At 41.0% G+C, this 26649-nt stretch overlaps 2 protein-coding genes across 6 annotated transcripts in view; one reads left to right on the top strand and one right to left on the bottom strand.

Moving 5' to 3' along the window:
* The window catches only part of plaat1 (phospholipase A and acyltransferase 1), a 47926-nt gene extending 43550 nt beyond the window's left edge, over window positions 1-4376 (bottom strand). Inside the window, exon 1 of one of the 2 annotated variants that reach the window (XM_059945686.1) lies at window positions 3940-4376. The gene's annotated coding sequence lies outside the window, so the exon portion shown is untranslated. The remainder of the gene's footprint in view (window positions 1-3939) is intronic. The other variant, XM_059945677.1, reaches the window with a different exon arrangement.
* Window positions 4377-4575: 199 nt separating this feature from the next.
* mfsd8l1 (major facilitator superfamily domain containing 8-like 1) overlaps window positions 4576-26649 on the top strand; it is a 93427-nt gene continuing 71353 nt past the window's right edge. For 2 of the 4 annotated variants that reach the window (XM_059945640.1, XM_059945659.1), the window contains exons 1-4: window positions 4576-5355; window positions 20577-20762; window positions 21477-21539; window positions 25765-25884. In XM_059945640.1, the coding sequence (XP_059801623.1) occupies window positions 5280-5355; window positions 20577-20762; window positions 21477-21539; window positions 25765-25884 (445 nt within the window). In that variant the 5' untranslated portion in view covers window positions 4576-5279. Of the gene's footprint in view, window positions 5356-16625; window positions 17156-20576; window positions 20763-21476; window positions 21540-25764; window positions 25885-26649 lie in introns of those variants that run through there. The other 2 variants (XM_059945650.1, XM_059945664.1) reach the window with 2 other exon arrangements.

The following is a 26649-nucleotide window of genomic DNA, read 5'->3' on the forward strand; positions in this document are numbered from 1 at the left end:
AAGAGAAATTCACAATGTTGCAAGAAAGGAATGAAACAAAGGAATAGTGTGCCAGGCATAACAGCAGTATGCATTATATGCATGTGATATTTCATGCTTTGCGTTTCTGATAATTTAAAAATAGTAATATCCACCAGAGCACTTTTTTTAAAAAAAAAGCAACAAACATATTTGGTAATTTTGGAACTGCAATTTCTGGGTTATTACAAAAGAACTTGATAATGTACACCCCAGAGAACAAAAAAGAAATAGGTCCTGCAAAAAGTGAATGCATTGGGGTCATCTTCCAAGATTCTTTAAAATCTGTGGAGCAGTTTCTACAGACAGGAGGAATGTAGTGGTATTACTACTATTTTAAAGAAAGGAAGAGGGAGGAGAAAAAAGAACAAAATGACAACCCAGTAAGTCAGTAGTGGAGATGATAACAATCTATTATAAAAACTGCAATAACAGAACACTTGAGAGGTGTAGACAATTATGAAAAGGAAAGCATACTTACTTAGTGGAGTTTTCTGAGTATGTAACTGGCGGATTAGACGAAGGAAAAACAGTGACTATTCATTTTGATGTTTAGGAGGCCCTTCGTAATGTCCCACACAAAATGTCAGTGCTCAGGATGATGGTATTTTGGATGGATTCACATAGAGACAGAATGAAAATTGGTTTGATAGGAAACCTGGAAAAAATGGGTATTTTTCTGGGTGGCAGCAAATTGTGGAGTGCAATAGAGATAAGTGCTTGAACCCCAGGCATCCACAACATGAATGATTTAGACAAGGGAACAATATATAATGTATTTAAGTTTGCATATGACACAGAGAGATGAGGGCTACGAACTGTGAAGGGTTCAAAGAGGAACTAATGTGGACAGGTTGGCTGTCACTGAAGCTCAATGCAACTTGTGCTAAAGCTCTTTGGGGAAGGACTGCAATCAAGGGTCCTTCCATTACTGTACATGGAGGAGTGCAGTCGGGTGGGGAAGCCTTTCAAACAATGAAAGGAATATGGCCTCAGGGAGCCACATGGATGACCATAGTGCTATATTTGCCACTTTTTATACAAGTTTACACTCCTAAATATAACAACCATGAATGTAAAATCTTTTAAATCAAGTTTAGTATCACTGACATGTTGCAATTTTTTTTGTTTTGCGGTAGCAGTACATTGGAATACATAATTTTTTTAAAAATCTAAATTACAAGTATATATATACACACACATATATATATATATATAAATAATGCTAAGTTTAACTAAGTTGTGCACAGTTTACTTTTGGATGTTTCGGATATAAATAAACATTTTTGAAATTAAATTTGCTACAAGACCTGGGTGTCATTATGCACCAGTCTGAAAGTAAGTGTTCAATTGCATTAAGAAATTGAGAACAAAAACAGCTGTTGACCTTCAAAGTAAATGGACTTGAGTACAGGAACTTACTGCAGCTGCACTGGGTTTTGTAGGGACCCCATCAGAAAATTCAGTGATGGTTTATATTATAAAAGAATACAATACTAGTTAGGCCACATTTTCAATGATACATAAACAGAAGATGTACTTACTGGAGTGAATGCAGAACAGTTCGCAAGAATTTGTCAGAACTAATATTAGTTATGAGTAACCTCTTTGATAAACAGATTAATTTCATTGGAATAGAAGGTAGGAGTGATTTAATGAAAGTGTATAAAATGATGATCTTAGAGAGGAACTTCCTATTTACTATTACTATTCCTAATTTACTATTTACTAATATTTTCTATATTTTTAATTTCCATGATGCTTCAATATTGGAAAAGACTAAGAAATTTTGAAATTTCTGCATGCCTCCTGACTCCACACTATCCGGTGCTTGCCCCAAAGTTATATTAGTGGCGCCATCAGTACTAACGAGGAAAATCTGGTAAATAATAAAAAAAACAACTCCAGTAATACCCCAGCATGGTAGTAAATGGTTTACGTGCCTATTTATTATTTGAACATTGACAGGACATCGGGATTTAGCACATCACCAAAAACTTGACAAATTGTCATAGAAGCATAGTGAGGGGTATCCTAACTGGTTGCATCAATGTCAGGAATGGAAAAGGCTACAGAAAGTGATAGATACACCTAGTCCATTACAGGCAAAGCCTTCCCACCATTTAGTACATTTCCAAGGAGCACTGCCACAAGAAAGCAGCATCCATCGTCAGAGACCTTCACTGTCAAGATTATGCCTGCTTTTCGTTACTACCATCGGGTAAGAGGTACAGATGCCTTAAGACCATAAGAGGTAGGAGCAGAATTGGAGAATTCGGCCATTTGAATCAGCTCTGCCTTCTCATCATGGCTGATCTATTTTCCCTCTCAACCTCATTTTGCCTTCTCCCCTTAATGTTTCACACCCTGACTAATCAAGAACCTATCAACCATCACCTTACATACACCCAAAAACCTCGCCTCCACAGTTGCCTGTGGCAATGAATTCCACAGATTCACCACCCTCTGACTGAATAAATTACTCTTCACCTCCATTCTAAATGGACATCCTTCTGTTCTGAGACTGTGCCCTTTGGTCCTAGGCTCCCCCACTATAGAAAAAATCTTCTCCACATTCACTCTTATTTATGCCTTTTGACATTTGATTCCCCCCCTATTTTAAATTTCAGCAAGTACAGGTCCAGAGTCATCAAACATTCCTCATATGATAACCCTTTCATTCCTGGAATCATTCGTGAACCTCCTTTGAACCCTCTCCAATGTCAGCACATTCTCTTTGTTCAGATAAGGGGTCCAAATCTGCTCCCAAGTAAGACCTAACCAGTGCTTTATAACGTCTCAGTATCATCTGCAAATTTGGCCACAAAGCCATCAATTCTGTAATCCAAATCATTGGCATATAATGTAAAAAGAAATGGATCCAACACCAACCCCCACAAAATACCAAGACTCCCTTTATTCCCACTCTTTGCCTCCTGCCAATCTGCCAACATTCTATCCATGTTTGAATCTTTCCTGTAACACCATGTGCTCTTATCTTGTTAAGCAGCTTCATGTGTGGTACCTTGTCAAAGGCCTACTGAAAATCCAAGTACACGACACTCACCGATTCTCCTTTGTCTATCTGGCTTGTTATTTCTTCAAAGAATTCCAACAGGCAAGATTTTCCCTTTAGGAAACAAAGCTGATTTTGACCTATTTTATCATGTGCCTCGAAGTATCCCAAGACCTCATACTTAATAACCAACTCCAACAGCTTCCCAACCACCGAGGTTAGGCTAACTGGCCTATAATTTCTTTTCTTCTGCCTCCCTCCCTTCTCAATGAGTGGAGTAACATTTGCAATTTTTCAGTCCTCTGGAACCATGCCAGAATTTAGTGATTCTTGAAAAGTCATTAATAATGCCTCCACAATCTCCTCAGCTACTGCTTTCAAAACTCTGGGGTGTAGTCCATCTGGTCCAAGTGTCTTACCTACCTTTAACTTCCCAAGCACCTTCTCCTTACTAACAGCAATTTCACTCACTTCTGCCCCCTGACGCTCTTGAATATCCAGCATACTGCTAGAGTTCTTCCATGCCCTTGCCCTCATTAGTTCTTTGTCATTTTCCAATAGCATATTGCAAGGCAATATGCTCTCCATGTGTCTCTTACTCATCCATTGAATATCATGTCTACTCCTAACTATGGAATCCCCTGTCACTATTCTAAACCGATTCTGCGACTTACAAACTTACTTTAAAAGGCTCTTTACAACTCATGTTATCAGTTTTGTTTTTATTTGTACAATTTGTCTTCGTTTGAATATTGACCGCCTGTCTTTATGAATAATTTTCGTAAATTTTATTTCCCTTTAAATGCCTGGAAGAAAATGAATCTCAAAGCAGATACGTATATGTACGTAACATATGCGTACTTTGATAATAGTTTACCTTGAACTTTTGAACTAACCTGATTCACCTGATCTTCCAGAAGATAGCAGAGTGCAGCTCCCCCTCCTTTTAGCGTTTCGAACCGCGAATCAGCTGCCCAGTGAGGTAGCTGACAGCGCTCCTCATTCCCCTGCTTCGCTGGAGGTGCTGTGGTAGGGAGAAGCCACCTCACCTGGCAGGACGGCGTCTGCAGTTGACGCCCACCGAACTTCGCGGCGCTGACCGCGGTAAAGGTGAAATCGACGGGGCGCGGAGCAGAGGCGTCAGCGGCAGGCCGGCAGAGCTCGAGCCCGAGCCGTCGCTGACGACCTGACCTGGCGTGGCTAGGCGGCCCGGCCGCGCAGGAGACAGGGAGGCGGCCGGCCGGCCGGCAGAGCTCGAGCCCGAGCCGTCGCTGACGACCTGACCTGGCGTGGCTAGGCGGCCCGGCCGCGCAGGAGACGGAGGCGGCCGGCCGGCAGAGCCCGAGCCGTCGCTGACGACCTGACCTGGCGTGGCTAGGCGGCCCGGCCGCGCAGGAGACAGGGAGGCGGCCGGCCGGCCGGCAGAGCCCGAGCCCTTGCCGTCGCTGACGACCTGACCTGGCGTGGCTAGGCGGCCCGGCCGCGCAGGAGACAGGGAGACGGCCGGCCGGCAGAGCCCGAGCCCGAGCCGGAGCCGTCGCTGACGACCTGACCTGGCGTGGCTAGGCGGCCCGGCCGCGCAGGAGACAGGGAGGCGGCCGGCCGGCAGAGCCCGAGCCCTTGCCGTCGCTGACGACCTGACCTGGCGTGGCTAGGCGGCCCGGCCGCGCAGGAGACAGGGAGGCGGCAGGCCGGCAGAGCCCGAGCCCGAGCCGTCGCTGACGACCTGACCTGGCGTGGCTAGGCGGCCCAGCCGCGCAGGAGACAGGGAGACGGCCGGCCGGCAGAGCCCGAGCCCGAGCCGTCGCTGACGACCTGACCTGGCGTGGCTAGGCGGCCCGGCCGCGCAGGAGACAGGGAGGCGGCAGGCCGGCAGAGCTCGAGCCCGAGCCGTCGCTGACGACCTGACCTGGCGTGGCTAGGCGGCCCGGCCGCGCAGGAGACAGGGAGGCGGCAGGCCGGCAGAGCTCGAGCCCGAGCCGTCGCTGACGACCTGACCTGGCGTGGCTAGGCGGCCCGGCCGCGCAGGAGACAGGGAGGCGGCCGGCCGGCCGGCAGAGCTCGAGCCCGAGCCGTCGCTGACGACCTGACCTGGCGTGGCTAGGCGGCCCGGCCGCGCAGGAGACAGGGAGGCGGCCGGCCGGCAGAGCCCGAGCCCGAGCCCGAGCCGTCGCTGACGACCTGACCTGGCGTGGCTAGGCGGCCCGGCCGCGCAGGAGACAGGGAGACGTCCGGCTGCAGTGCGATGGAGCATTGCACCAAGCGCAGGCTCACTCACGTCGCTATCGGACTACTCTTTCTCTTCAGCGGCATCGAGTACGGTAAAGACTGGGTGGTGTGGAGTGGGCACGGCCGGTATGCGATTTAAACCCCTTTTTCCCCCAGCCATTGTCGGCTCAGTTCCCCCCACCTCGTCCCCGCCCCCTCCTCTGATCCATTACTGTGATTCACATGAATGGAGTGATTTACTGTCCTCGGATGTTCAATTCGGGCCACTTGAGGCCAGCGTAGGCAAGAAAAGACAAAGCAACAGGCGAGGAACGACATTGACTTGTAGTGGACAGTGAGTCGTGGTCGTGGTTCGTATACTGACTCTGGGTTGGGCAACGTATAACTTTAAGTAGAAGGAGAGAATAAGGCTACGTTCTCTCTGAGAACTCTAAGACCGTACGGGACCCTTCCGACTTAACCTGAACCTGATGTTAAATTAATTTTGCATTCTGCTTGTTTGCCTCGTTGATAATGGGATGAGCGTAAACATACTTAGGAGACATTCAAACACACATTAGTTCAGGTATTGAATTAATTTACAATTATGTGCCTTTCATATGAGGTAATTTTTAGTACTTGTATAGGTTTGCAACATTTTTCAAGGACTTTCTTTTGCATTAAGAGCCCATATTACAGGTTTATGGTTTTAATGTCTCTTCTATTTGAGATAAATATTTGGTTGCAGTATATCCAGCTTCGTTATGCCGAAAACTGATGAAAAATGAAGAGGAAACAAAGTCACTTAAGATGAAGCAACATTTTTAACAGGAAACCAATCTTGGGAAATTTTAATATAGTTACTTCTAATATTTGATTTCTGATGTTGTAGTGCAGCACTTCGCGGTCACAAATCCCATCTTTGTCACAATTCTGTGTTGTAATCTGATGCTAAGGTTGGCTGGAAGAAGGATTTGTGTGACAGATTTAATTTAATGAATGGTTCTTTAGTTGAAGTAATTCACACCAACAAGAAAGTTTAAACAATTTTGGTAATAGTCAAGGGTCTTTCTTTAAAAAAAAAACTGTTGGAGGAACGAAGTGGGTCTGGTAGCATCTGTGTAGGGAAGTTAACAATTGATCTTTTGGGTTGAGACCATCAGCCTGTCCTGCTGAGTTCCTCCAGAAATTTATGCTTTATGCTTCAGGTTCTAGCATCCACAGTATTTTGTGTTAATTTACAGTGCTGGAAATTAATTCTTTTTAAGGATATTTTGGGATGTTTCCTGACACCTTGATCATAAAATTTACGACTTGTTTCATAATTGGACAGAATTGAGTAGTGGGAGGGATCCTGAGATGAATCTGTAGTTGTCAGTTTCCTTTTAATTGAATAGTACTGTAGTGTTCTCGCTCGGGTGTAACAGAACGCCGAGTTAAACACAGAGTTAAACCTTTGTCAATGACGACAGGATCACAGTAAGATTAACCGTTTACTGTTCACTCTTCCATATTAACATATGGTGACAAAGCGTTGCTTTCACAATGTTTCTGGTACGTAGAGAGAAAACTTTGCTGCTGCTTGCTCGCACATGTCGACCCCCACCTTTCCGTTTTTCCTAACCGGTATTTTCCCACAGGACTTGGCGAAACCGGATGTGACGTCATCACATGCCGCGATCTCTCACAGACAACTTAAACAATCCTAACTTTAACTAGAATGCTAACAAATGAATTACTAAGAGAAAATATTATAAACTAAATAACTGCCATGAAGGCAGCACACTCCCCGCTTGACCTTCGTAAGGTCACAGTGAACATAATACAAACTTTAGTCTCTAATCAGTCCTTAGGTAGAAGTAGAATGACTTCTGTAACAGGCCTTTGGTATATTTTCACATCGGCTTGGTCGGTAGTTTTCAACTCAACCTTTCTGACATGTCTGTCCCTGCTAGGGAATGTAGTGAGACCAGGACCAATTTGCCAGAGCCTGGACCTGTCTCCACTGCTTTAAGTACAAATCCTTATCAGAGAAGTCCTCTGGTGGAGGGGGAGCTCCTGCCTTCTGTGTAGGGAGCATTGATGGCGAGAGTATGAAGGGGTTTTCCGGGTCAGGAGACACAGGTCGGAGTGGTCGTGCTTTTATAATAGCTGTGACCTCTGCCATTAGCGCGCACAGTACCTTGTGGGTCAATCGGGTGCGTCGCTGCATCTCGGGTTTCCTTTTCATGGTTTTTTGCAAGGGCGTGAACCGCTTGACTGCCTGCTCTTTGTTGTTTGGCAAGCACTGGCGTGGTTCTCTGAAAAGCAATGGGGCGACCCCATTATTTGCTTCATCTCTGAAGACCTTGGTGTCCTTTGTTTTTAAGAAAATGGCATCTTGAGCTGATTGAGCAAGTTTATTACCATGCTCAGTTTGAGCGAAAACTGACTGACCCAGCGTCTCGTCAGTTACTTTACATTTGTTAAAGCCTTGTCGTGCTCCCTTAATACACGTGACACTTGTGCGGGGTTGAAAAATTGAATGGCGGCCACTCTCTAGCACATTGGTCTTGAGTGTGCTAACCGTCGGTTTGTGTACATTGCCAGAGCACACCTCTCCTATCACCACCCAGCCCAGATCCAGGCGTTGTGCAAAGGGAGCGTCGTGAGGTCCATTGACCTGCTGCCTCACCTTGTGCACCCGGAGAACATCTCTTCCTAATAGCAGGGGTATTTCTGCTTTTGGATCCAGTTCTGGGATGTGTTTGGCGATGTGGCGGAGATGTGGCTGGTGTAGCACCGCACTTGGCGTCGGGATCTCAGTGCGGTTATTCAAAATATCATTGCACTCTAAGAGTGGAGGGAGACAGATGACGACTTTACCATCCAGGGACTCGAGCTGGAAGCCTTCTGCCTTCCTTCCATGAGTTTCCGCGTTGCCTGAGCAAGTTCTAAGGTAGTATGGGAACTGCTCACTTTCAATGTTGAACAATTTAAAGAACTCTGGACTGACTAGTGAGCGATTGCTTTGATCGTCCAGAATTACATAGGCTTTGATGGCCTTGTCTTTGGCTCCTTTAGGGTACACCTTAGTGAGGCAGATCTTTGAACAAGAACGGCTTGACTGAGCTTGACCACAAACTTCTGTACAGCTCGAGCTGACAACAGTTGTCCTGGAGTGAGCATCTCCCTCCCCGCCATCCTGTTGTGGAGGTGAAGGAGCGTTGTCGGTTTGCGGTAACGGTCCGGGATGCATGGCCCCAACGTGATTAATGCTATCACATTCTGGACACTTCACGGCGATCGTACATTCTCTAGCAAGGTGAGAGGTGGAGGAACAGCATTTAAAACATTCTTTTCTCCTTGAGAAGGGCCATCCTCTCTTCAAAGGATTTTTCCCTAAACGTTCTGCATTTTCTGAGGGGGTGGGGTTTATTATGCAATGGGCAATTCTTGCTAGGGTCGTGGTCAGTTGTAAAGGCTTCAGTCTTAAGCACTGAAATGGGTTTATTAATCTTGAAATTATTCTAAGAGGATTTATCTGGTTTGGTGTAAACTGTACTGTTTCCTTGACCCATGAGGCTAGGGTCGTTTCGCTTCTTCGCCTCCCTGCACACAGACCTAGTGAAATGCTTAAAGGGAGGAAATCAACCATTGTTGTCCTCTTTGTACTCTGAGGCAACATACACCCACCTGTCCTGCAGTCCAAATGGAAGTTTGTCCACAATTTGTCTAATCCCGAATGGAGTATCTAGGTATACTAGCCCAGTTGAGTAGCCATCTTCTTTGGCGCCTTGAATCTCCATGAGTAAATCTCCAAGCTCCCTTAACTTAATGTGATCTTTGGCTGACACCTTAGGAAAGTTTTCCAGACGTCGGTATAGGGCCGCTTCAATAATTTCGGGGGCCGCATAGCCCTTCCGAAGTCTCTCCCATGCTTTGCTTAAGGCTAGCTCGGGGTTGTTGATGTACACTGAACGTATGCGTCTCACCTGTTCGCGTGATTCTTTTCCCAGCCATTTCGCCATAAGATCCAACTCTTGGGTTGCTCTGAGCTGGATTCCGTCGATAGCGTTGGTGAATGTGGAGTACCATGCACGGTAATTTTCAGGTTTGTCGTTGAACTGGTACAGTCCTGAAGTGGCAAGATCTCGTCGTGCTAAATACTGTGCCAGGGGTTCAAATGCAAGTGGCCTGCGGCCTGGGGAAGTATGTCGGTGGGTATATGACCGAGGGCATTCCTCTGTTATGGACTTTGCTGTTCTGAATTCAGCCTTTGCCTCTCTTCTCGCCAAATCTTGTAAGTTTGGTGTCGAGAAGTATTTGTCGTCAGCTCTTTCATTCTTGACTTCATCGCGGAGTTGCATGGGTAAATTGTCTTCCTCAGATGGATGTGGTGCAATTGGGTCTCTCTGAGACTCTTCATGACGTGGGGCATTATCAGATAAGTATGGAGTGGAAGAACGAATCTTCCAGACTGTTTGAGATTGGACGTAGTTGCTTGTGCGTTCCAATCTGGTCTTTTCTGAAGAAGACTTTACGTCAACCAGATCTTGTATTTCTTCAGCATCTTCTATGAACTGTGCTCCCACCCTGGCAGCTTCTGCTTCTCGCTCCAGTGTCAGTATTTCTAACTTTGACGCTATCCTTGCCCTTTCCAACTGGTTTTGGTCTTCTCTGGCAGCCGCTTCCTTCTGGTTTTCAGCTTCTCTGGCAGCCGCTTCCATTTTCAAATCTGCTTCTTGTCTGGCATAGCGCAGTTGCACCTTGGCGGCTTCTGCCTTAGCTCTTGCATAGGTGGACTTACTTGATGATGTCCTACTGCCCCCCTCGCTGGGTGGCAATGACTTGATGCTGGATCGAGTTGTCATTGCAGCACTTGAAACACCTGATAATGCCGCTTTTTCACTGTAGTCTTCTCGCTCGGGTGTAACAGAACGCCGAGTTAAACACCGAATTAAACCTTTGTCAATGACGACAGGATCACAGCAAGATTAACCGTTTACTGTTCACTCTTCCATATTAACATATGGTGACAAAGCGTTGCTTTCACAATGTTTCTGGTATGTAGAGAGAAAACTTTGCTGCTGCTTGCTCGCACATGTCGACCCCCACCTTTCCGTTTTTCCAAACCGGTATTTTCCCACAGGACGCGGCAAAACCGGATGTGACGTCATCGCATGCCGCGATCTCTCACAGACAACTTAAATAATCCTAACTTTAACTAGAATGCTAACAAATGAATTACTATGTGAAAATATTATAAACTAAATAACTGCCATAAAGGCAGCACAAGTACAGTGAAGAGCAATCCTGAGGCAGGATTGGCATAACTGGATTAATTCAAAAGCACATTTATTGTGTGTCTCAATAGTAATGTGGATGTATAATACTTTATGTTCCACAGATGGCTTCTATTTTTGAGTGTCTCTTGTAGGCAGTGAATCTGATATTTCATAATTATTTTCTGTATCTTTAGTCTGAAATTTTATAAATCCAGAATAAAGATTGAGGAAATTGGGTAGAAAGTGTGATGTATGCAATTACATTTCTGCTTTTTATGTCTGTCAATTACTGGCTTATTTAAGGCTCTATTCCTAATCAGCCATTTTACAGGTTCAAAGTGCAAAGTATGTTTGCTATATTCAATCTTGAGCTTCGTCGTCTTACAGGCAGCCACAAAACAAAGAAACTAATTTAAAATGGAAGGCTATTAAATACCCAAAGTATCAAAGACAAGAGCAAATCATACAAGTAATAAAAAGTAAACAAATAACATTGAGAACTAAAGTGCATGAAAGTCAATTGAAAATGGGTGCAAAATTAAGCTCACTACTATTAATAAAGTACAAAGCAAGAATTTGCCTGTCTCCTGTTCAGATGTCCAGTTTTCTTGCATGCTGGACAACTCATTGTTAGTGGTTTTGCAAGCATACTTCTTTCTGTGATACCCTGTTTATACAGCAGCGCGACGCTAAGTGTAGTTGTTAGGAAATGCCACTTTGGTTAGCCGTGCTTCCTGGGACACTGAAGCCTCCCTTAGAACCGTGCTGTGTATCTGCCAGACAAAAGTCTCCTTATCCAGTAACCTTTATTCTTGCTTTCTCTGGTTGTATTTGTGTTTTTTTTTCAGATTAAAGATGTTTTAATATTTAAAAAAAAAACTATTAATAAAGTACAAAGCCATAATTTTAGGCCCTGGTATTACAAGTAGTTAATAATATACAGATCTGTTCTAATTTTTATTTCTTTGATTGTATTTTTGCGATGCATTTAAAAAGTAAGAAATTTCTTATTTAGTGGTCATAGTATCACTTGGCTAATGTGCATGAAGAAGGATTTAAACTTTATTTTTTATACTTGAAGAATATACATCTGTTCTGATTTTTTTGGCACACGACAGATTATGAATGCTAGTTTCTGCTTTACTTGCATCTTTGCATTCCTGATATGCTAATAATATCAAGAAGCAACTTAAGTATAAATATGTACATATTTAAAAACTGGATGCATTTCTACTGTAACTTTCCAATTAAGTAGGAAAAAGTCCTTCTGTAGGAGAAGTAGGCAGATTTTAAGATTTAGATTTTTTTAATGTGAAGGTGATAAGTGATTTTTTTTTGTTTGACAAATTCATTAAAAAAATTTGGGAAGGATGTATCAGACCATTTAGGCAGAAGATAGGTTGTTAACTTCACCCCTTCCTTTCGCTTTCTCATTTGACCATTTGATATATGATGGATTTTCTGATGTTGATGGGCTTTTAGTGCACTGCCAAGTGGACATTCTTCAAGTATCAATTATTAAGTGTCGGTTATTTGATTGCTGAAATTGTTGTTGACTTCTCAGATCCACTGCTTATCACTGCAAGGTGTCAGGCCTTGAATGTATACCTGGTAGGGCACTGAAAACCTGTGCCAATCAAGTGGAGGGAGTGTTCAAGGAATCCAGTCTGTCACTGCAGCATTCAGAAGTTTCCAGCTGGTTCAAAAGGGCAACAATCATACCAGTCCAAGAGGCACAGGGTGAGCTGCCTCAATGACTATCACCCAGTTGCATTATCATCTATGGTGATGAAATGCCTAGAGTGGTTGGTCATTGCCAGAGTGAACTCCTGCCTAAGGAAGGACCTGGGCATGTTGCAATTTGCCCATTGCCACAATAAGTGTACAGTGGATGCACTCTTACTGGCTTTCCATGCAGCCTTGGATCACCTGGATAATAGGGGTACGTACTTCACACTGCTGTTTATTGATTACAGCTCAGTAGTCAACACCCCCCCACCCCCAGTACTAATCAACAAGCTCCAAAACCTGGGCCTCTGTACCTCCCTCTGCAACCAAATCCTTCACTCCCTAAGCGGGAGACCACAGTCAGTGCAGATTAGAAATAGCTTCTCCTCGTTGACAATCAACATCCATAGCCCTCTGCTTTACTCTCTCTACACCCAGGATTATGTTACTCGGCACAGCTTGAATGCCATCTCTAAATTTCCCAATGACACAACTATTGTTGGCAGAATTTCAGATGGTGATGAGGAGGCATAGAGAAGTGAGATCAGCTGGTTGAATGGTATCATAACAGCAACCTTGCACTTAACATTAGGGAATTGATTGTGAACTTCAGAAAATGGAAGCCGAGGGAACATACATCAGTCCTCAACGACGATCAGCAGTGGAAAGGGAGAGCAGTTTCAAGTTGCTGGGTGTCAATATCTCTGAGAATTTATTCAGAGACCAACATAATGATGCAATTATAAAGAAGGCATGCCAGCAGCTATATTTCATTAGGAATTTGAGGAGACTTGCACAGGTATATTGTGTAGAGTATTCTAACTGGTTGCATCATTGTTTTGTATAGAGGGGTGACTCCACAGGATTGGAAAAAGCTTCAGAAAGTTGTAAGCTTAGCCGGCTCCATCACAGGCACTACCTCTGCAGTCAAGGACACTTTTAAAAGGCAATACCTCAAAAAGGTGGCATCTATCATTAAAGACTCCTATATATCTTCTCATTCTCATCAAAGAGGAGGGTCAGATGTCTGAAGACACAAACTCAATAGTTTCTTACTCTCCTCCATCAGATTTCTGAATGGACAATGAACCCATGTATAAGACACTTTTTAACCTTTTTTTTGCTGTCTTTTTGCATTACTTGTTTGACTTTTAATATATATTTCTTATTGTAATTTTTTTATGTATCGTAATGTACTGCTGCTGCAAAACAACAACATTTCGATGTATGCCAGTAATATTAAACCTGATGCCATTCTTGCCTTCATTAGTTGAGGCATTGGGTTTAAGAGCAAAAGTTTTGTTGCATCTTTATAAAAGTCTGGTTAGGCTGCATCAGGGGTATTTCATTCAGTTCTGGTTGTCTGAGACCACCTGATGTTGAGGCTTTAGAGAGGGATAGAAGAGGTTTACCTGGACTTTGCTGGATTCGAAGGCATGTTGTGTAAGCAGAGGTTAGACCAACTTTGATTATTCTCTTGTTCTCTTCTTCCCCAACCCTGACCTATAGAAATGTGCAGCCTAGAATTGGCAAAGACATTAATTTGACAGCACCATGCACAATACTATGGGATTTAATTCAGGTAGTGGGAGGAATTTGATAGGGATTTCTGCCATGGTTTTCAAGGGATATTGGAAACTTGGTTTGGAAAAAGAGAGAGATCTGCAATAAATATAGGCAGCATGGAGTAAGTGAGGTGCTCGAGGAATATAAAGAATGTAAAAAGAATCTTAAAGAAATTAGAAAAGCTAAAAGAAGATACAAGGTTGCTTTGGCAAGTAAAGTGAAAATAAATCCAAAGGGTTTCTACAGTTATATTAATAGCAAAAGGATAGTGAGGGATAAAATTGGTCCCTTAGAGAATCAGAGTGGACAGCTATGTGTGGAGCCAAAAGAGGTGGGGGAGATTTTGAACAATTTCTTTTCTTTGGTATTGACTAAAGAGAAGGATATTGAATTGTGTAAGGTAAGGGAAACAAGTAGGGAAGTTATGGTAACTATGACGATTAAAGAGGAGCTTTTAAGGAATATAAAAGTGGGTAAATCTCTGGGTCCTGATGGGATATTCCTTAGGACCTTGAGGGAAGTTAGTGTAGAAATAGCAGGGGCTCTGACAGAAATAGTTCAAATGTCATTAGAAACGGGGATGGTGCCGGAGGATTGGCGTATTGCTCATGTGGTTCCATTGTTTAAAAAGGGTTCTAAGAGTAAACCTAGAAATTATTGTCCTGTACGTTTGACGTCAGTGGTGGGTAAATTAATGGAAAGTATTTTTAGAGATGGTATATATAATTATCTGGATAGACAGGGTCTGATTAGGAACAGTCAACATGGATTTGTCCATGGAAGGTCATGTTTGACAAATCTTACTGAATTTTTTGAAGAGGTTACTGGGAAAGTTGATGAGGGTAAAGCAGTGGATGTCTATATGGACTTCAGTAAGGCCTTTGACAAGGTTCCGCACAGAAGGTTAGTTAGGAAGGTTCAATCTTTAGGAGTTAATATTGAAGTAGTAAAATGGATTCAACAGTGGCTGGATGGGAGATACCAGAGAGTAGTGGTAGATAACTGTTTGTCAGGTTGGAGCCCGGTGATTAGTGGTATGCCTCAGAGATCTGCACTGGGTCCAATGTTGTTTGTCGTATACATTAATGATCTGGATGATGGTCTGATAAATTGGATTAGTAAGTATGCAGATGATACTAAGATAGGTGGCATTGTGGATAATGAAGTAGGTTTTCAAAGCTTGCAGAGAGATTTAGACCAGTTAGAAGAGTGGGCTGAATGATGGCAGAGGGAGTTTAATGCTGATAAGTGTGAAGAGCTACATTTTGGTAGGACTAATCAAAATAGGACATACATGGTAAATGGTAGGGCATTGAAGAATGCAGTAGAACAGAGTGATCTAGGAATAATGGTGCACAGTTCCCTGAAGGTGGAATCTCATATGGATAGGGTGGTGAAGAAAGCTTTTGGTATGTTGGCCTTTATAAATCAGAGCATTGGGTATAGGAATTGGGATGTAATGTTAAAATTGTACAAGGCATTGGGAAGGCCAAATTTGGAGTATTGTGTACTGTTCTGGTCATCGAATTATAGGAAAGGTGTCAACAAAATAGAGTGCAGAGAAGATTTACTAGAATGTTACCTGGGTTTCAGCAGCAAAGTTACAGGGAAAGGTTGAACAAGTTAGGTCTTTATTCTTTGGAGTGTAGAAGGTTGAGGGGGGACTTGATAGGGGTATTTAAAATTATGAGGGGGAATGGATAGAGTTGACATGGATAGGCTTTTTCCATTGAGAGTAAGGGAGATTCAAACAAGAGGACATGAGTTGAGAGTTAAGAGGCAAAAGTTTAAGGGTAACACGAGGGGGAATTTCTTTACTCAGAGTGCTAGCTGTGTGAAACAAGCTTCCAGTGGAAGTGGTAGAGGCAGGTTTGATATTGTCATTTAAAGTAAAATTACACCCCAGGGTGTAGTCCATCTGGTCCAGGTGACTTATCTACTTTCAGACCTTTCAGCTTCCCAATCACCTTCACCCTAGTAATAGCAACTTCTGTCCTCTGACACTCTCTAATTTCCAGCATACTGCTGGTGTCTCCCACAGTGAATATTGATGCAAAATAATTATTCAGTTTGTCCATCAATTCCTTCTCCCCTTTACACTCTCTGCAGCATCATTTTCCAGCATACTTATTTTTACTTTCAATGAAGGGTCTTGGTCTGAAACGTTGACTGTACTCTTTTCCTCCATCATTTTGTGTGTGTTGCTTGGCTTTCTAGCATCTGCAGATTTTTCCCTTGTTTGTGATTGATCTACTCTCACCTCTGTTTTACTCTTTATATATCTGAAAAATATTTGGTATCGTCTTTGATATTGCTGGCAAGCTTCCCTTCTTATTTCATCCACAACCATCCCCCATCCCCCCCCCCCCCCCGGGCTTCTTTAGTTACCTTTTGTTTATTTTTAGTGGTTTTCCAATCCTCAAAAAGCTATCATTCTTCAACTCCAGTGCTTTAGTAAAGAACAGTGTGAAAATATTAGTACTTTCAATAAGCCAAAATGTGATAGTTTTGCCATCCCTCCTCTAGTTACCTCATTCTTTTTAGTTTTCTTTTACATTGAAGAAACTGACTTCTCCTTTCACCCTGAAGAAGGTTCTCAGCCCAAGATGTCTGCTGTTTATTCATTTCATAGATGTTGCCTGACCTGCTGTGTTCCTCCAGCATTTTGTGTGTGTTACTCTTTTAAACCCCCCCCCCCATTTTTATAGCTTTTTTTTCTCTCAAATCATTTTTTCCTTGTTTTCCTAGAGAGCCTGGGAAAATGTGTGCACTTTAGTGAGGTGCTCAAATATGAAATGGTGGCATGATGATGTATGCCATTCATGTACTTTTACATTTAACCCATAGTGAATATAACCCTTAAAGAATGCTGAATCAAACAATATGTTCACAATATTGCTCATATTATTGAAGCATTAAGTACACGTCACTCATATATACATACACACAATGTATCTATGTACAAGAACAAGTCCATCTCAGCACTGGTAAAGAAAAAAAATGAGGGAATTGGAATTTCTTCTGCACGTTCCAGTCATTTTGGTTTGCTATGTAGATGTTGGATCATCACTGTTATAACATGACAATTGATTTGCATTAGGGAGAATATGTCAAGAGGAGTGTCCTCTTCTGTATTTTTTTCAGTTATTTCCTTTTCCATCTGTAAATAGGACAGTCTGTCATCACTTCCGTGATTAGCTGTCCTCTTGAATTTCATCTTGTAATTGTGTCCTTCCAAGAACCACTACCCACATCTGCATTTGTGAAGCTACTGTTAGTGGATGCCCCTTCTGTGGATTGAAAATGGATACTAGTGGTTGATAATCAGTGATGAGAGCAAAATCTCTCCCATGTAAGTACTAGTTGAAACATTTTACACCTCAAACCAGACTTGAAGCCTCTCTGTCAATGTGTCCATACTTTTTCTCTGCAGCAGTAAGGGAACATGATGCAAAGGCTATTGGGTGTTCACTTCCGTCACTCATAACATAACTATGGGGCATCACAGGCGAAGTTCACATAAATCCACTTCCTTTACCTTCTGGAAAGCCACCTCACACTGCTTTGTTCATTGCCATTTTTTCCTGTAGTAATGAGTTCGGGGATGGGGCGCAATCACCAGGTTTGGCAAGAATTTGTTAGAGTAATTGACAAATTTTAAAATGGGCTACAGCTGTGACATGCCTTTTTGGCCTTGGGGCATTCATTGCTACTTGAATTTTCCCAGCACACTTGTGTAATGCTTGTGCTTCAATGCTAAGTGATGTAAGTAAGTGATTTGTTAAAGGAATTTACACTTGTTGCGTCATGCTCTGAGCCCATAATCTAATCTTTTTAACTCTGTCATGAGATTTTGGAGATGCTCTTTGTCACTTTCACCAGTAACAATTATGTCATCCAGGTAACACTGATTGTCTAGGCAACCTTGTAGTATCTGGTCCATAGCTTTTTACCAGAGTGCAGGTGCAGATACTACTCCAAAAATAAGCCTATTATAGCAATAAAGTGCTTTGTGAGTGTTTATGGTAAGAAATACTTTAGACTTTTCCACTTTTCCAACTCCATCTGTAATTAGGCCTCACCTAAGTCCATTTTGTTGAAGCGTTTCCCTCCTGGAAGGTTTGCAAAGATGTCCTCTATCCTGGGCAAAAAATATTGATTTACTGTCAATTCTGGGTTAATGGTGGCATTAAAGTCACCACAGACCGTGACAAACCCATTCTTCTTGGCTACTGGAACCATTGGTTTTGCCCTCGGGCTCCACTCAACATGAGAAAGAATTCATTTAGCCTCCATGCCATTGAGCTCACTGGCTGCTTTATCACAGATGCTACAAGGAACCTGATGGGGAAACTTGGATGTGATATTTTCATTTAAAACCATTTTAACCCTTGACATGTTTAAGTTTTCCAGTGCCAACCCTGAACTTTGTGGCATAGAATGTAGAAATCTACAGCACATTACAGCCCTTTGGCCCACAATGTTGTGCCAACTATGTAACCTACTCTAGAAGGTGCTTAGAATTACCCTACTGCATAGCCTTCTATTTTTCTAAGCTCCATGTACATTTTGTACCTATGTAAGAGTCTCTTACACCACCATCCACCTCCACCATCGTCACTGGTGGTACATTCCACACACTCTCCTTGTGGAAAAACTTACCCCTGACATTCCCTTTGTACCGTCTTCACCTTAAAACTAAGACCCTCATGTTAGCCATTTCATCCCCGGGAAAAAGCTTCTGGATTCATCCAGTACCTTTCTTAATTTGCATTCTTTTGACTCTGTTGCAAGGGTTGTGGCATGTAAATGGTGGAAAAATCTCCGATCAAGTTGTAATTGTCTTGGCCACTCATAAGCCTACAATGCTGGCTCTCCTGTTTTTACTACATGCAGGACCAATGTGGTTTGTTGGTGGTTATATTTCACTGTTAGGAATGCCATTCCCACAGGAGTTTTTTTTCTCCAGTATGATTTCCTAGTTGGATATCTGCAGGCTTCAGTTTGGAATCTTAGAAATGCCTTTCAAACTCATTTTGTAGAATGACTGAAACAGCTGAGCCAGAGCCCAATTTCATTCTAATTAATTTGCCGTTAACTTCTGGCATAAGCTATATTGCTTATCTGTGGTTTCAGATTTTAAATTTCAATGCTATGCAGTCCTGTGTCACTCTCAGTACTAACAGATTTTTATCAACAGCATATAGATTAGTGTTCTCTTTGAAACTTCAACTTGACGTTAGTAATTCATCTTTTAAAATTTTTATTTTCCTTGTGTAGCCTATTAAGAGCTTGACATGCTCTTTGTATGTTGCATTTTCTGCAAGTTTCACCTTTATATCTGCATCGGTCTGGCATTTGCATCACAATAGTAACACAATTTGTTTGGCCAGGCAGATTTCTGTTTTGAAGTCGGAATTTTGTTCATCTTTTGTTCTTTCATTTACTTCATTCTTTTGTTCATTTTCGCTCACAAAAATATTGAGTACACTTGCATTCTTGACTGCACCTCTGGCTGTGTTTCCATGGATACACCCATTTCAGTTTTTAAATGTGAGTTGTTTTTCAGTTAGAAGACATCATTGAATATTTACTTTGTGGAATCTTGTAAGAAAGCAATATCTCAGTACATCACTAAGCCCATCACTGAATTGATAGTGCTCAGACAAGCTCTTCAATTCGATCACATATGCTGAAATGGACTCCCTGTCCTTTTGATTCCATTTATGAAACCAAAAGCTTTCTGCAGTCAATATTTATTTCAGTTCTACATGTTCCTGCAAAACTCAGTTCGGGTGATTTGGTTGGAGCAGTCAAACTTTTAAGCAAATTGTATGCTCTTCCACCTATTGTACTCAGTAACACTGACGCTTGTTATTTGTTGGTTATTTTCATTTGCTTCAAAATATTGCTTAATTTGTATACTATGAACCACCCAGTTATCTTTTGTGCGATCGAATGTGTATGTCTTTTTGATGTAGATAGCTATTTCTGCTTTTATAAAATTGATTATCACCAGGTACTCACTGTTGAACTTGGTTCATTTTCTACCTTTTTAAAAAAAATTCCAACCTCTTTCTCCCCTTCCAAAGAATAAAAGCATGCTGCGCTTTTTTAAAGACTGTAATGTCCTCTCCACTTGCGAAGAAAAAAAAAAGTGCTGTGCTTCAATAGTTAGGTAGTTGTGTCAGGTTAATTTTGAAACTTATTTGTCACCACTATTATATTTTGTACTCCAGAAACTTTTCAAAAGAAAAACTTGGAAGCCTGGGAGGACATGTAGGTTTAGTTTTACTTGCCTGTGGTGCTCGAATATGAATTGGTGGCATAATGACATATGCCATTCATGTACGTTTGCATATAATCTGTACTGAATTGTGGAAACAGCAAAGAATAATTGAACAATGTATTCACAATATTACTCAAATATTACTGAATTACTAAATGCTTAACATTCCTGTTTTTCTGTTACTCTTTATTTTTGTATAGGAAATTCACAAGTTTGCATGTGTATAATTTGGTAGCTAAAGAAATTATATTGAATACAAAATTACTGTCTAAAGGACCAGTTTTAACTTATGATTTACTTGAAACAATTACGCTTTACTATTCAAATATTGTAATTGTGCACATTCAGGCAGTTGATGAGCCACACCAATATATATAATTTGATGCTGCTCAATGCAGATTACTGTTGCAAAAAAAAAGTAACGCATATTGAATGTCGTTGTCCAGTTTGTAGTCTAAAACTCTTCTGTAAACTGTCGTTTCAGCGGTAATACTTCCAACCATCTGGGCATATCTTCAGACACTTCAGGCTGAGCCTTACTTTCTGGGTTTGGGATTATCTGCATTCAGTTTTAGTGGTTTAATTGCCAACCCCATTCTTGGTCATTTATCAGACAGATCACGAAGGACTAAAGCAATCATATTATTTGCTAATTTATTTGAAATTGCAGGTATGTCATATTTGTGTACTTTATTTGACATTTTAATACACATCAAAAGCAGTGGTGTCTGATCAAAAGAGAACACAGGGTGGAAAGACCAATGATGTAGTGTTAACATTGTTATATATTAAGCATTTTACCAATATTATAAATATTTTTTTAAGAATGTTTCCTCTTGTGTCATCTGTTCCCAGTTTGTGCAGTGATAACTCACAGAACAAACATTTAATTGAAAATCCTGAGGCAGGTGAAATATTTTACTGTATTAGCATGTAGGATTGTTTTGGAACGTGAGAGATGAGGTAAATCCAGAAATGAAATCATTTATGATACAATAAGACTCGGCTTTTAAAATCAAAATACCACTTGATAGGTGAAAATCTACCTAATCAAACACTTGTTGGAGGCCCACTTGTCCATTAAATTAATTTTCATTAAGAATTAATAAATAGGGTCGCTGGTTATTTAGTGGTTGAAGGAAAATTATTTGTTAACATTTTAAGTGATACATTAATAAGAATATGGCCCAGCTCTGTCCTCTTAAACAATAATAATACTGAGAAAGAATCCCATTCACAACTGATTTTGTTGTACTTTTTATTGCTCTGCAAACCTCAGATTATTTTATTTATATAAACCTTTTTGATGCAAAGAAATATGATTCAGATGTAATGTATCGATGGATTGAATTTTGTGAATTAATGCCACAACTTTGATTTTTAGGCAATTTTATGTACTTCATTGGATATTCAAAATGGTTACTACTTGGCAGTCGGCTTGTTGCAGGTAAGGTCAAGTTAAACGGTGTGTTATTGTTGAAGAAGTCTATCATTGTTCATCTACCCCCTACTTGAAGTTTTATTCATATAGTCATTCTTATCCAATGATTTTACAACTTTATAACTACAATTACATTGCAAGATTTCAAAAATCTGTTAAGTTATTTGAAGTATTTTTGTGTTTTCACCCATTTTGTTTTAAAAATGATGGTTGAAGATGGTGGTTTAAAGGCAGTTAGGAACTGATGGTAATTGCTGGCCTTGTCAGCACAGCAATACCTATAAAAAGTTCTTACCCCTACCCCCCCCACCGCCTTGTAAGTTTTCATGTATTATTGTTTTACACCATTGAATCAGTGATTTGATTTGGCTTTTTTGATACTGATTAACAGAGAAAGACTCGTGTCAAAATGAAAACAGATCTCTACAAAGTGATCTGAAATAATTACAGATAATTGATTGTGTAAGCAATCAAAAATAACTTATTGCATAAGCATTTACCTCCCCTTAAAATAACACACTAAAAATCATCACTAGTGCAGCCAGCTGGTTTTAGAAGTCACTTAATTAGTTAAATGGAGATCTGTTTTTGGCAAGCTGTGCGCAGTCATGGTGTTTCAATTGATTGCAGTAAAAATATGCCTGTATCTGAAAGGTCCAACTGCTGGTGAGTCAGTATCCTGGCAAAAACTATACCATGAAGACAAAAGTACACTCCAAACAACTCCATGAAAAGGTTATTGGAAAGCACAAGTCAGGTGATGAATACAGGAAAATTTCTAAGTCACTGAATATCCCCTTGAGTGCAGTTAAGTCAATCATCAAGAAATGGAAATTAATATTGGCACAGCTGTATATTTGTGTAGAGCAGGCTGTCCTCAGAAACTGAGTGACCATGCAGGAAGGGGAATAGTGAGGGCGTCCATCTATGACAACTTAGGAGGAGTTACAAGCTTCAGTAGCTGAGCTGGGAGAGAATGCGCATACAACTGTTATCTGGGTGCTTTACCAGTTGCAGATTTATGGGAGAGTGGCAAAGAGAAAGCCACTGTTGGACAAAAAAAACTTCAAAATCTTGGCTAGAGATTGCCAGAAGACATATGGGAGACTCTGAAGTCAGTTGGAAGAAGTCTGATGTTATCAAAATTGAGCTTTTTGGCCATCAGACCAGACACCTCACATAATCAGAAAAGCACAATCCCTATGGTGAAGCACAGTTTTGGCTGTGTGATGCTGTGGGAATGTTTCACTTCAGCAGGCACTGGAAGGCTTGTGAAAGTAGAGGGTAAAATGAATGCAGCAAAATACAGGGAAATGCTGGAGAAAACTGATGCAAGACAACTGCAACTTGGGAGAAGATTTGTTTTCCATCAAGGCAATGACCCCAAACATAAAGCCAAAGCTACACAAGAATGGCTTAAAAACAATGTCAGTGTCCTGGAGTGGCCAAGTTAGTGTCCAGACTGCAATCCAATTGAGAATTTATGGCTGGACCTGAAAAGAGGCTGTTTCCTTGCAATCCCCATGCAACCTGACTGAATTTGAGCAGTTACGTGAAGAAGAATGGGGAAAGATTGCAGTGTCCAGATGTGCAAAGCTGATAGAGACCCATCCACAGAGACTCTAGACTGTAATTGCTACTAAAGGTGCATCTACTAAATACTGACTTAAAGGGGGTGAATACTTGTGCAATCAATTAAGTTTTGTTTTATATCTGTAATTAGTTTAGATCACTTTGTAGAGATCTGTTATCACTTTTGCAGGAAAGTGTCTTTTTCTGGTGATCGTTACAAAAGCTAAATTAAATCCACTGTGATTCAATGTTATAAAAACAATAAAACATAAAAACTTCCAAGGGAGCTGAATAATTTTTATTGGTGCTGTATATTCAGAATCGGACTTTAATCGCCAAGTACCTGTACACATACAAGGAATTTACTTCCGGCAGATGTTGTCTCTCTGCTCATAACAGATGATAAGTATAAATGAAAATATAGATTATACATACAAGTAGTGCAATCCAAGTAATAGTTGCCGACAGTTAACCGGCAGTTAACTGTTCAGCAAAGTGACCGCAGTAGGGAAAAAACTTCTCCAGTGCCTATTAGTCTTAGTCTGGAGGGATCTGAAGCGCCTACCAGACGGAAGCAGTTCAAACAGTCCATGCGCAGGATGGGAGGAGTCCTTTATGATGTTCCTTGCCCTCTTCTTCAACCTGGAAGAGTACAGGTCCACAATAGAGGGCAGGGAGGCTCCAATGATGCGCTCGACAGTCCTCACTGTGCGCTGTAGTCTGGTTCTATCCTGCTTGGTGGTGGCTCCAAACCACACAATTAAAAACAAATTTTGAACTGTTGTATTGCAGTATCAGTAGTTTAGCGAAAGGGAGAAAGAATGGAATCTACATATAGAATGGAGTATCTAGGAATGGTGAACTAAATTGTATCTTATGCCAAGTTGATTGACAATTTACAGATAAATATAATTGAAATATACAGTGGGTGGTTTGGGCTCCAATCAAACATAGAGAAGATTGAATGGGAATCTTGCTGAACAGTTCCAGATGCTCGAACATATCAAGAAGAATAATATACACTCATGGTAACTTTATTTGCTACCTCTATACCTGCTCATTAATGCAAATACCTAATTAGCCAATCGTGTAGCAGCAACCCAATGCATATATGGAGACATGAGTTGTTCAGACCAAAAATCAGAATGGATAAGAAATGTGATCTAGGTGATTTGGACAGTGGAATGATTGTTGGTGGCAGACGAGGTGGTTTGAGTATCTTAGAAGCTGCTGACTTGGGAATTTTAATGCACAACACTCTTGAGAGAAGGGTTTCCCATTCTGAGGTCCACAAACCCCTTGGTTAATGGTAAGGCTACATGGAATAAAACTGGTTGTGAACCCTTGCTTTAGAGTTTACAGAGAGTGCTTGGATAAGCAAAAGACATTCAGTGAGCTGTAGTTACTTGGGTGAAAATGCCTTATTAATTAGGGATTTCTCAGAGGAGAATGGCCAGACTGGTTCAAGTTGACAGGAAAGCAATAGTAACTCAAGTAACCATGCTTTACAACAGTGGTGTGCTGAAGAGAATCTCTAAATGCACAACACATTGAACCTTGCAGTGGATGGATTACAGCAGAAGAATTCACTGGGTTCCACTGCTGTACCTAATGAGTGGCCACTGAATGTGTGGTTGCAGGATGATGCCTTAGAATAAAAGTAATAAACAGATCTACTTGCAAAGAGTAAATAAGTAGGAATAGACTACATGGTGAAACACTGAAAGCTGTCAAGATTTTAAAATGTAAGCGAGAATGTGATTAAATGAATGGAGATTTGAACAGTGAACTTTATATTCATGAACAGCACATTGAAAACAGGTATTTATTCCTCTGAACACATCTGTCTATATATATTTGCAATAATATAGCTCGGAATCAAATCTTTTATCCTTTCTGGTGGATGACCTATTCCTTTTTAATGGTATCAGCTCCAGACTTCGAGGTGAATGGTCCTAGGTTTGAATCCGGCTGCCTCCTTGCATACTTTCCATCCATGCTGGTTTGAGCATTAAGCTAGCAACACAGCCTCATCTTTAAAAAAAAATAGAGAAATGCTAAAGAAACGGCAAAGTTGCCCACCTGATGTGCCACAAGGTGCAGAGAGGAACAACAATCAAATTTATTATCATATTTTATTTCACATGTGACATATTTGCTGATAAATTGTTCATCTTTCTATTGTCCAAAGTGGAAGAGAATTAGGAATTCTAATATCTGTTGATAAATATTTTTTTAACCTAGGTGTTATTTATTTTTCTGGTGATCTGGTGATTTTTCTGGTGATCTGGTGAAATATCACCATTTTTCTGGTGATATTTGCTAAATATATTCTTTAATTTCTTAGTAAACAAAGAATTATCATCTCATTGCTTATTTATCTTCTGTTTAGTAAAGTCTTTACCAACCCACATTTCAACCTTCAGCTCAAGAAACAAAGGAAAAAAAAATCTATTTTTGCCTTATCTTTTTGGAAAAATATGTTGTTGAAATTTAGTTCACATCAAGCTGTTTTGAAAATGATTATTTGCAGGAGACAGGAATTATTCATTTTGTTCTCTATGAACTCAACCAATCAAATGCTGAACATTAGATTCTAGTAATGATGCTGTTCTTGCCCTGATGCTCCCAAGAAAAGGAATAAATTTATTTCTTGCAGGCATTGGGACTGGTGCTGGTGCATGCATTTTTGGATATCTTACTCGTTCCACAACGACAGAGGAACGGGCTACAGTATTTGCAGTCATTATGGCTGCTCGACAGGCTGGGTTATTGATCGGTAAGTAAATATTAATGAATAATATACTCTAGTGCAAAATTATTGCTGCTATCATATCTAGAAATCTCTATTGTAATTCATGAAAGACATTAACAATTGCAGTCATTTCAAAGATAAATACATTCCACCTTTATGTCATCAGCAGTTGCCATTATCCTAATAAATGTTCAGTTTTCATTTCAACATCACATTAACAGTAAACAATTAAACCCTGCCCTTCCACCATCACCACATATTTTTAAACAGTAACTTGATACCCATTCATCTGTTTACCAGTTTGACAGTTTTGTGAGCATGAAGTTCTATAGATGTTGAAAATCCAGCATAATGCATGCAAAATGCAGGAGGAACTCAGCAGGTCAGACAGCATCTATGGAAACAAACCAACAGCTGACGTTTCAGGTCAAGATCCTTCATCAGTTTATTCCTTTCCATTGATGTTGCTTGAACTGCTGAGTTCCTCCTGCATTTTGTAAGTATTGCTCAACAGGTTTGTTAATTTGCTTTGTTACATTTTGAATGAAATTTCTAATACAGTCCAATGTATTTCCATCTTTCAAACCCCAAACATCCAAGGAATGAATTTTATTTTCACATGATCTTTCATTATTTTGCTTTCATCTTGAAATAATTTTCACAGTTCCCCATGCTTCCTGTCCTTTATCAACAGCTGCTAATTCCTAGTGTATTGAAATCAGACTATTGGCAGGAAATTGACCTATAATGTAATGTTGTAATTGTGGCATTTTTTTTGCTGTTTTGAAG

The sequence above is a fragment of the Hypanus sabinus genome, chromosome 2 (assembly GCF_030144855.1).
Source record: "Hypanus sabinus isolate sHypSab1 chromosome 2, sHypSab1.hap1, whole genome shotgun sequence".
Taxonomy (NCBI): domain Eukaryota; kingdom Metazoa; phylum Chordata; class Chondrichthyes; order Myliobatiformes; family Dasyatidae; genus Hypanus; species Hypanus sabinus.